Genomic DNA, 12,500 nt, shown 5'->3' with positions numbered 1-12,500 from the left:
GATGCAATGTCTATATACCGGTACACATACAGTATATAAACAAGGAAACTAACACAGCACTCAGTGTGTGTGTGTGTGTGTGTGTGTGTGTGTGTGTGTGTGTGTGTGTGTGTGTACCCTCTGTGGCAGGGAAGATGTTCTGTCCTTCGCTGGGGGTCTCAGCCAGTTTCCCAGTCCTCAGAAGCACCTCTGCAAAGTCCTCACTGGGCGTGTAGTCATAATTGCTGTACACATCTTCACTCTAACACACACACACACACGCACACAAACACACACACACACACACACACACACACAGGTTAACAAAACTACACTCTGTGTATACACATCATTATCATTGACCAACACATCATTAAAACCACATACTGATGCATGCACAAACACAGATAAGTTAACACACAGATGGACAGACAGATATAAACAACCAACTAACGACACAGACACACACACACACTAAGCATATGGATAAACACAGACACAGAATTGTGCACCGTGTTAAAGCTTCATCAGCCGATTAATCACACTCAACTGCAGTAAAACACATCTGTGAACAGAGTCAACAATCTGGCTGGCAAACAACAGCACAGAGGACAGAGCAAGAAAGACAAGCGGGCGAGAGAGAGGGGGACTCACATAAAAGACCTCTGCTACACTTGCGTACACAGACGCCTAGTTGCTCTTAACATAGTATTGTAGTCCAGCTGGATGATTGTTTAAATACCAAAGAGCAGTCTGGAGCTGTGATGCCCTTGTTGTGTCGCAACGTCTTTAAAAACAAACTGAGGGGCACACACATATCCAAACAGAGGCTAGTGTCCACTCTCACTGCTAACAGAGGGGCGTTTTTCCTCCCCTATGTCACTCTCTCTGAATGTTTAAAGGCTGGCGCCCACGAAAACTGTTCTAAAATCCTGAGCGTCAAGCCCACACCGCGGAACGGCATGTCAGGTGGGCGCCAGTATTAACACTCTGTAAAGCGCCATGAGACATGTGCAATGTTTTGCCGCTCTATACTGTAAGAGGAACCCCTAACCCTTGCACACTCACAGAGATGTGGAGAGTGTATTGCCGGCCTGGCAGACAGACAGACAGACTGACTGAGAAAGACAGGGAGAGGCAGATCACTAAATGACCGAAAGACTGACCAAGAAGAAAAAAAAAAACAATGGACTGTATAGAGAGCGTAACAGAATGGGACAGGGTGACCAGGAGGCTGACCGGACAGTGGGTCCTGATATACGGCTATAGTCTGCTGGGAGAATGTGTTCTCCAACAGATCTTCGCACGGCCGCAGAATGTGTTCACTGTAAACGTCTACAAAACTGACAAGGAAAGACAAGGGCAACGGAATAACAGACACACACACACACACACACCAGATGGAGGTAGAGTTGGACTGACAGACAGACAGACAGACAGACAGACAGACAGACAGACTGAGACAAGGGCACGACGGAATAAGACACACTCACACACCAGATGGAGGTAGAGTTGGACTGACAGACAGACAGACAGAAAGACAGACTGACCGGATGGACATAAGGGTTCTCAAAGAGAGACTCATAGAAGGGGTGGCAGGCCTGCCTCTCCAGATCGGCATTGTGATTGGCTGATGCGTCTCCTGTGGACATCCCGTGACCCTGGGTCAGAGAGACAGAACGAGGGAAGGAAACACGTGGCCATGTGGTCAGTAGTTCATGTTATCCAGCCTGCTGCCATTTCAATGTTACTGCCAATGACAGAGCATAGTGTATTGAGACAAAGTGGCTCAGACTGTATGGGACAGTGGGACCACTGGTGTTGTGGCCGTTGTGCAATTTTTTTGTGAACATAGGAACTTGTGCACTATGTCTGAATGTTAAATGTGTGTAAAAAAGTATACATTTCAGTAAAAAAAAATGTGTGTGTGTGTGTGTGTGTGTGTCTGAATGCGATGGGGAAACAGGTATAGTCAGGGGGCCAATTCTGAAAAGGGCTTCCGTTAAGACTTTTGCGGACATGTTTTGGTACAAGTGGTCAACCTATTTTTTTAGTTAGAAGACACCCATAGGTAAGATATTATGGTGGTTGTCAAGCAATTTTTTTTTTTTTTTGACTTGTGCAAGCAATTTCAGGCCAATTGTTTGGTTTCCTGCTCAACATGACATGCCAACGATAAATGTTGAATATCTCCACAACCACAAGGACCATATAGATGAAAATGGTATGGAATGAAAGCTAACACTCGTGTGATGTCTGCTGAAGTGTCAGAATTAACATTTATTGTACAGTATAAGAGACAACAGACCTAGAACATGAAAAAAACAATCTCCGCCTAAAGAGAACCAGTTTTCAAAGTGAATATCAGATTGGAAACATAACATAGCATTCCAAAACCTCTATCAATCAGTACCCCTATCTATGGGAACAAGTCAAGCCAAGTTTAAAGCTTGTAGGGAGAGACAGTGCACTGCTGCACATGTTGTAATACTTTAATGTTATGGCGAAAATGTATAACTGTAGATGGTGGTCTATGGTGCTATTTGACTTCATTAATGTACCAGGTTGTGACAAATTGTGTTTAATGGACATATCACTATCAATTCTCCCCAAACATAACTGCTCTCTCAGTTCTTTAGGATTAGAGGTTAGTAACTAGTTAGTAGTAATAACTTTGTAATAGTCGTATGGCAAAGGCATTTTTCCCCATCCAAGCAGTGGTGCTCGGGTATAGGCAGCCAACAGAAGAAGGCACATGAAGGATGGCATGCTTTCCCCCCAGCTTTTAACCACAGAGGTCAGGTGCTTGGAGCTTGGTGAGTACAGGTCAGGTGCTTGGAGTTGACGATACAGTGCCTATAGAAAGTCATCATACCCTTTTGAAATAGTTACTTTTTTTGTCTTACAGCCTGAAATCAAAACCCATTTTAAAAAAAATCTTTTCCAGTTTTATTAACAAATTTAGCTGTACAACATCAAAATAATGAAAAAAAAGTCAACAGTTCTGAAAATTAATAAAAAAATTAAAAACTAGAATAACAGGGTTGGAAAAGTCATCATACCCCTGACTTAATACTTTGCAAAGCTTCCTTTTGCTTTCATTACAGCCATCAATCTGTTTGGATGTCTCTATTATAGCTTTGCACACCTAGATAGGGGAATATTTGCCCAATTTTCCGTACAGAAATGTTAAAATTTAGTCAAATTCTGTAGGGAATGGCGATGGACTACTCTCTTCAAGTCAATCCACATGTTTTCTATAGGATTTAAGTCAGGGCTCTGACTTTGCCACTCAAGGATATTCACCATCCTATCCTTAAGCCACTGCTTTGTTCTTTTGGCAGTATGTTTAGGATTATTGTCGTGTTGGAAGGCGAATGACCTCCCCATCCTCAGCTGTTTAGGAGAGGGACGCAGGTTTTCCTCAAGAATTTTGGTGTACTTGGCAGCATCCATTTTCCCTTCTATCCTGACCAATTGCCCAGTTCCCGCTGAAAAGAAACATCCCCACAACATAATGTTGCCCCCACCATGCTTCACACTAGGTATGGTGTGTTTTGGGTGGTGTACTGTGTTGGTTTTCGCCAAACATTGCGCTTGGAGTTCAGTGCAAAAACACATCTGGAATATTCTGCTACCATGTGGAAAAAGCTTATATGGTCAGATGAGACTAAGATCGAACTTTTTGGAGACTAAGATTGAAGTTTTTGGACTGAGCTCCAGGCGCTAACCAAACACAGTATACACACCCAAACACACCCAAAACACACCATATCTACTTTGAAGCATGGTGGGGGCAAAATTATGTTTTGGGGATGTTTCTCTTCAGCGGGGACTGGGCAATTGGTCAGGATAGAAGGGAAAATGGATGCTGCCAAGTACACCAAAATTCTTGAGGAAAACCTGCGTCCCTCTCCTAAACAGCTGAGGATGGGGAGGTCATTCGCCTTCCAACACGACAACAATCCTAAACATACTGCCAAAAGAACAAAGCAGTGGCTTAAGGATAGGATGGTGAATATCCTTGAGTGGCAAAGTCAGAGCCCTGACTTAAATCCTATAGAAAATATGTGGATTGACTTGAAGAGAGCAGTCCATCGCCATTCCCTACAGAATTTGACGAAATTTTAACATTTCTGCAAGGAAATATTCCCCTATCTAGGTGTGCAAAGCTATAATAGAGACATATCCAAACAGATTGATAGCTGTAATGAAAGCAAAAGGAAGCTTTACAAAGTATTAAGTCAGGGGTATGATGACTTTTCCAACCCTGTTATTCTAGTTTTTAATTTTTTATTAATTTTCAGAACTGTTGACTTTTTTTTCATTGTTTTGATGTTGTACAGCTACATTTGTAAATAAAACTGGAAAAGATTTTTTTTTAAATGGGTTTTGATTTCAGGCTGTAAGACAAAAAAAGCAACTATTTCAAAAGGGTATGATAACTTTCTATAGGCACTGTATGTGGATGTGAGGAAAGTGGAAGTCAGTGCAGTACCAGGCAGTGTCGATGTCCCTGACCAGGACTCAGACTGAGCACATGGACATGGTCCCTGGGTACCTTCTGTTGGCTGCCTACCTGAGCACCACTGCTTGGCTGCACTGTAAAACCCGGGAATGTGTGTAGTTTGTGTTGGGATAACTTTAAGGAGTCAAGTAAACTACTGTATACTCATTTTATTCACCTAATTTCAACTTGAGTAAAATACAGTCATGGCTGAAAGTGTTGGCACCCATGTTAAAGTTGACTAAAAAGAGGAATATAAAATCATCTTTTGGAAATTGATCTTAATGCCTTAAGTAATAAAAGTAGAACATATCCAAACTTTAAGGACAACAACTTTCTATGTGAATGAATAATGTATCATAAATAAATAAATGTATTGGCACCCCTATGTAACCCTATGGGAATTTAACACAAAGGGTTAACATGGGGGCAGGCAGATTTTTAAAGGCCACTTATTTCATGGATCCAGGATACTATGCATCCTGATAAAGTTCCCTTGACCTTTGGAAGTAAAATAGCCCCACATCATCACACACCCTTCACCATAACTAGAGATTGGCATGGTGTTTTGTTCAGTTGGCCTATTAGCTGGTTTGATTTGCATTGAGCTCAATGAGCATCAAACAGGCTAATAGGCTAACTGAACAAAACTGAACAAAACACCATGCCAATCTCTATGGTGAAGGGTGTGTGATGATGTGGGGCAATTTTAGTTCTAAAGACCAATGGAACTTTATCAGGATGCATATCCTGGATCCATGAAATAAGTGGCCTTTAAAAATAAAAATCTGCCTGCCTCTATGGGAGTTGAGAACATAGGGTGAACATAGGGGTGCCAATACGTATGACCCCAGTCTTTTAAGGAAGAACATTTATTTATTCATGATACATTATTCATTGCATGGGGTGCCAACACTTTCAGCCATGACTGTATATGCCACTCATTTCAATTAAGTAATCATGGCAAGAAGTATATTCACAATAAGAAATGGCTGACCACACATTACATTTCCCAGAATGTCACTGTCCATAGTATTCTTAACACATTATCACATATTAATCTTGACTGAAATTGAATCTTAAATGCAATAGTTAACCCTTATGTTGTCCTTGGGGTCAATTTGACCCCAAGCAGTGTTTAACATCATAAAATATATGGTTCACTTTTTTTGTTTTGCTTCAAGTTTCATGACTTTTCCTCATTTGAAGGGTACAACAGAGTAAACATGAAATTTGCACAAAAATATGTTTCCAATGTCCTGTAAAAAAAATAGTTACGTTGGTGGTATTGGGGTCAATTTGACCCCATTTTTATGAAACATGATGAAAATGAATATTTGACAAATTATGGATATTATTATTGTAATAGTATGAGAACATGTAGTTATTATCATTATTGCATATACAAGTACATATTACATATAAGTTATTTTGGCAGGTCTGAAAAAGTCCAAAAAGTCAGCCTTTGGGCTGTTGACACTGGATTGGCCATATTGCCAGTCAGGGTTCCAGGGTTCATAAAGGGGTGTTGGGGGGTGGGATTGTTTTGTATGGCTTTTGATGGTGGTTATTACACTCTTGTTAAGTACCTACCACAAAAAAAATTGGATAAAAAAAATGATTTGTATCATTTTTTGAGAGTTTTTTTAGCTGGGGTCAAATTGACCCCAAGGACAACGAACGTCGGTAAGATTTGAGGACAACATGAGGGTTAAACTATATTTACGGCTATACTATAGCTGTTATGTTATTGTGTTATTTACATTGACACCACACACCATCAAGCAGATGACTATCCATAACAGACTTGGCCTGTGGGCTGATTTTAAAATCTTAGATCACTTGTAATGCTTCTGACAGACGTAATGATAATCTGAAGATACAGTATATCATGATGGCCAGTACTGCCATGGTGATATTATGTTTCACTACCATCATTCTGCAGTAATCCTATTCATTTAATAGAAATTTAGACCTATAAAAAAATCCTGAAATCTTTACTCCTGAAGCTCATATCCTGTCCATAAGAGGGGTAATATAGTTACTCAATGTAAACATGCATAATGTGTCTGTATCTCCCCAAGAGACAATACAGACAGACAATAGGAGGCTCAATCACACCATTGGGATACTCAACTTTGTGATACTTTCAAGTGACTATAGGTCAAAGTCAAATTGGGAAACGCAATCAACTTTGCATTAGGCCAAGAAAAAGTGAACTTCAAAATGTTTTGAGAATGGGCCTCTCCTTAATGGTATATCTGACCATATTCTGAAAATCATCAACACAATATTTTTGCCCATCACCTGGTAAACAGTAAGAAGCCACAATTAACAGCTAAGAGAACAAATACTTATTAGAAAATCAAAGAAGCATTTACCCATAATCCATAGAAAATGATAGCTCACACATTGAGTACATTGCATTTTTTCGTGTGTAGGCCTACATAATTCTTACTTATCATGACAATTCACTCAAGTTGTTATTAGGTGAATAAAATTAGTGTAGTTTACTTGACTCCTTTAAGTTATCCCAACACAAAATGCAATACATACTGTACAATATACTAATAACTCCAGTTGAATGACTTATTTACACTCAAATTAAATGAGTTGCCAAACTCAAATGTCAAGGCATCCGGTTTACTCAAATAATTTCAGATAAGTTAGCTTCCCAGGCTTTACAGTATACTCAAATAATTTGAGTTCAGTTAACTTCCCGGGTTTTACAGGGGAAAAACATACCTTTGCCATACGACTATAACAAAGTTGTTATTGCTAACTTACTAACCCCTAACCCTAAAGAAGTGAGAGAGCAGTTATGTTTGGATTGAATGAATAACTATTGTAATATGTCCATTAAATATCATTTGTGTCACAGCCTGGTATATTAATGAAGTTAAATAGCACTATACACCACCATCTACAGTTCTACATTTTCACTGTAACATTTAAATATTATAACTTGTGCAGCATTGCATGTCTCTCCCTACAAGCTTTTAACTTCATCTTCACAACCACCCTGATATTTTACCTATTTGTCTCTTCTAACAAAAAAAAATAGGGTGACACTGACAGCTTGAACCAAAACATGTCTGCAAAAGTCTTAACGGAAGCCCTTTTCAGAATTGCCCCCCTGGCACAACAGTGGCCCTTGTGGTTTGATACTCTTGTGGTATTTATTGATCATTATTTTTTAATGATCATGCTTGCACACAAGTTGGATTATATTGCACATTTGCCCAAAATTACAATAGGTAACATGGAAGAAAAAGGAAGCACTTTGGGGGAAAAATCCGCTTTTTCCATTTTTAAGAATATAGTGTTAAAATGGACAAAATAACATTTTCTAAGCTGACAACCTGTCTAAAACTCATGTTGAGGGGTTAAATATCAATACTGGATAGGTTGTATGCTTGTACCAAAAAGTGTCCGACAAAGTTTTAATATCAGTTTTGGCCCCCTGACTAGTACGCAGAGGCACCATATCTCCACCTCATTGGTGCAGTGCTAGAGTGTTCCTCTGTGGGAGGCACACACACACACACACGCACACACAGTAAATCCCTCCCTCGCTGTTTGTCAGTGACCGGTGGCTACTAGTCTTACCAATGTGTATGTATATGTGTGTGTGTGTGTGTGTGTGTGAGTGTGTGTGTGTGTGTTCTCACCTGCAGGGGCCGTAGGTAGTTGAGCGAGTCCCTCCACCACTGCTTGTCGGTGACGACGGACAGCACGGCTCTGGTGGTCTCCCCGGTCTGGGTCAGCACCTGCATGGTGCGCGCCGTGGTCCTGTGCAGCAGGTCAGCCGACTGCAACACAACACACATTTGGTTTTATTCAATTAAGTTTGACACTTTTTTAATTAACTTAAATTAAAAAACAATTGGGTTCGATGGAACTAGTTATTTGTTTCTGATTGGCCGAGAGACGTTCCAGGAGTTGAAATATCCCAGGACGTTTCAACTCAGACTTTGCACAGCTAATAATAATAAATCACTCCGCGATACAATGTGGCCGTGAGGCTACGGCCGAACAACACCCGTGGGAGCATCCATTACCAACCCCACTCTCCCTTGTGCTATATTGCTTGATCAATTTCCAAAAGAGGATTCTTAATTCATCTTTTAAGTCAACTTAACTGTAAACGTACAGTATGCATACCACGGTACAGCATAGGCTAGCACAGACTAATAACAACACTTCATCTATACCGTGCTTTTCCAGCCAGTAAGTACTACAGAATCAGAACAAATGAATGAAAAACTACACACATAGTTGTTCCACTGTAACAGCAATCGATGGGATCTCATTCGTATTCTAACACGGAGTCGTCCCATTATAACAATACTGGGTGCTGGCTTCACACTGTAATATTGCTACGAGATACATAGAAAGTTAAACACACTAATAGCAAAGTGTGTGTTTGTGGAGCACAAGCCAGGCTTGGGTGGAGGAGTTAAAGGGCTCGGGGCAATGGCCCAGGGCTAGAGTAAGAGACCATAACTCTGGACAAGAGTAGACTTCAGGGCTAGTGCAAGAACAGGTCGAAACAAGTCCACATCAGAAACGCTAAATCAAATCCACACACTCTCTCTCTCTCTCTCTCTCTCTCTCTCTCTCTCTCTCTCTCTCTCTCTCTCTCTCTCTCTCTCTCTCTCTCTCTCTCTCTCTCTCTCTCTCTCTCTCTCTCTCTCTCTCTCTCTCTCTCTCTCTCTCTCTCTCTCTCTCTCTCTCTCTCTGCTTTTCTCTTTTTGTTCTTACATAGTCATTTAATTTTCTTTTTTCTCACACTCTCTTACTCTCTCCTCTATCTTGTCCTCTCTCTCCCTCTCCCTCCTATTCAACCAAAGATGTCCAGAACTCCTTTGAGTCCTGATTTCAATATGCATTTGGGTTGAGTTAAACATCCTGAATGCCTTTAATATAGCAATCAGTCTGACTAACATGAACTCCACCTCGCCACCCCGCTTTCTCCTCAGATGAATATGTTCAAGTGTCTCTGCCTACACAAGACTAAAGTAGAACGGTAAAAACAAATCCCAACATGTGGTTAGACATGAGACCTTCAGCTATTGAGAGTGGAGAGCGAGTAGAGAGTCGTCTGTTCGCCCGCGCACACACACACACACACACACACACACACAGACACACACAGACACACACAGACACACACAGACACACACACACACACACACACACACACACAAACACACACACACACACACTCTATTGCCGCTAGCACTAACATTCCTCGATGGATGTTCTGGTGTGGGCGTGTTTCAGGAAATCACTGGATGTTATGAATATTTGCCCTCATAAATCTTTGCGACTCGACAAGAATTCATCGTGGGACCTAACTCGCGCACTGCGTTAATTAACATTACAATCATATTTCTTACGCAGGATGATGAATCCCGTCGCATAGAAACACAATCAGAAAGTAATTAAAAAAAACTAGCGCAACATTAAATTGCTTTCTCTTATTCTGGAAGGTTCAATACGAGTTTCCGACGTATAGGGTGATCCATCCGACCCGCGGAGAAAAAACGATAACTCATCTGTGTAGGCGGAGGGGTCTCCTTGGCTCCATTCAGGATCTCATACTTCATTGGAAAGTGAGGACTACTTTGGATGGATCGCCCCGCATAACAATATGGGAATACATCAGAATAAAGCAGTGCAGTTTCATTAAGTGCACGCTGTGGATGAGATTAACTGTCCATGGTACCGAGTCCCTGTGTGTGTGTGTGTGTGTGTGTATAGCGCTTACAGTGTGTGCATGTCCTGCTGCTGACGCTATGGGTGTGGGTGGCTGTGGCTCTACAAATGTCTCCAAAAAACTTCAATAGAATTTCCACACACACACAAACACACACACACACACACACACACACACACACACACTTTTTAAATGTTGTTATATTTATCTTACGTACATGTTGGCTCTGAAAAAGGAGTTTCTTTTAAACTCATTGTGCATATGTATAGTGACAATGAAAGACATTCATTCATTCATACACACACACAAAGTGTTTGTCCCAAACAACTACAGCAAGTAGCCTAAATGCCTTTCAAAAGTCAGTCATTTTCTGCCATCATCATACTATGAATATGCATACTGTATATATGGGTATAGAACACATACTGTACATAAATGAATACATATCCTGTGCTTTTAGCCATTTTTCCAGGAGGTGTTCCAATGTATGTAACAGCATAGCTACAATGTTGCAACTGCTATGTACTGAGTGGCCTACAGCTCTCTTTCTGTCGCGCTCTTTCTCTCTTGTTCTCTCTCTCTTGCTCTCTCTCTCTCTTGCTCTCATTCTCTCGCTCTTGCTATCTCCCTCTCTTGCCCCATCTCTCTCTTGCTCTCTCACTCTCTGACTTGCCCTCTCTCGCTCTCTTTCTCTCTCGCTCTTGCTCTTTCTCCGTGTTTATTTCCTTCAACATACTACGCGTACACACACACATTGCTACATGCCTGTGTGCGCTAAACGCATAAAGGATCACCCGGCTTTATTGCTCCGAGCCCCTGATCTAAACCCTCCATTAATATGCAATCGTCGGTGGTTACGCGATGGAGTCATATCTCAGCTCCTCAGGGCTCGGAGCACTCCGGGGTTTTCAGCAGAGCGACGGTGGGGCTTATGTGGGCCATGTCTACTGTACCTAACCACTGCGCTATTCATCCCACTGATAACCACCCATGCTGTGAAATCCAATCTATTCATATGGGAAAAATAAGACGAGGAGGAGCTGAAACGATGCTCTCTGTGTGTGTGTGTGTGTGTGTGTGTGTGTGTGTGTGTGTGTGTGTGTGAATGCAATGGGGAAACAGAGGGTGATGCCTTCTCAATGCAGGGCATAGGTATGCATAGGCGCCTCATGCATTTTTCATTCCTCTTGAAATGGTCATTACACACAAACACCAACAGGGACACACACACACACACACACAAACACACACATACAAAATCCAAAATCAATCATGTGTAAAGCCACTTGAAGCAACATGAAGACAAAGAGGTTCTCAAAAATGCAGAGGCATAGATACACACACACACACACACACACACAAATATATCATCAGACAGACATCATTACTCATACACATGGATCCAACCCCCTAGCAATCACACACACACACACACACACACACACACACACACACACACACACACACACACACACACACACACACACACACACACACACACACACACACACACACACACAACACACACACACACACACACACACACACACACACACACACACACACACACACACACACACACACACACACACACACACACACACACACACACACACACACACTTTAAACCATGCTCTTGGTGCCTTGGCTCAGGTTGGCTGATGAATAAAACAGTGTGGATGTCACGTCCTCATCCTTAGAACAGATGAAATATGCAGCAGCAACTTAATGTGCTCAAACAACATAAACATGTACCCATACACACACACTCTCTCAAGCACACACAGACACACACACACAGGTGTAGACTTATCCACATACTCTTAACCATACTAGGCGTAGGACCCATAAACACACACACACACACACAGTAATGTATCCAGACCTGTTCAGAGTCCTCTTCCTCTGGTGTCCCTTCAGAACCTTCCTCAGACTGGGTCGGGTCTTTCTGGTAGTTCACAGCCTGATACAGCACCTGGAACCAGGAGAGGGAGGGAGTGAGGGAGATTTACACCATGTACAACGCCTGTGTGTGTAGTGAATATGAGGAGGACCAGCAGGCCATTTAACCCAAACATGAAAGAAATGAAGCGAGCAAACTACCGAGGAGTGTGTGTGGACATCTCTTTCTAAACAACAGAGGGAGGGAGAGACATCAAAAAATGAAGACTTCACTTCCAGGGTTTTAGTTTGTGTGAGACTCGTAGGCAAGTTTTAATGTGTGTTTGTGTGTGTGTGTGTGTGGTATGATTTATATTAAATATAGAAAGGTGAAAAGTCACACAGATATTG

The 12,500-nt window shown here is 41.6% G+C and overlaps 1 protein-coding gene across 1 annotated transcript in view; it reads right to left on the bottom strand.

Annotated features, from left to right (window-relative positions):
- nbas (NBAS subunit of NRZ tethering complex) overlaps positions 1 to 12,500 on the bottom strand; it is a 180,097-nt gene that overhangs the window by 87,807 nt on the left and 79,790 nt on the right. Inside the window, exons 35-38 of the mRNA XM_062550682.1 lie at positions 12,094 to 12,183; positions 8,158 to 8,298; positions 1,530 to 1,640; positions 118 to 241 (exon numbers count right to left, since the gene is read on the bottom strand). Coding sequence (XP_062406666.1) covers positions 118 to 241; positions 1,530 to 1,640; positions 8,158 to 8,298; positions 12,094 to 12,183 — 466 coding nt within the window. The remainder of the gene's footprint in view (positions 1 to 117; positions 242 to 1,529; positions 1,641 to 8,157; positions 8,299 to 12,093; positions 12,184 to 12,500) is intronic.

This window comes from Sardina pilchardus, chromosome 12 (assembly GCF_963854185.1).
Source record: "Sardina pilchardus chromosome 12, fSarPil1.1, whole genome shotgun sequence".
NCBI classification, from domain to species: Eukaryota; Metazoa; Chordata; class Actinopteri; order Clupeiformes; family Clupeidae; genus Sardina; species Sardina pilchardus.
This window is presented reverse-complemented; position numbering and strand designations above follow the sequence as displayed.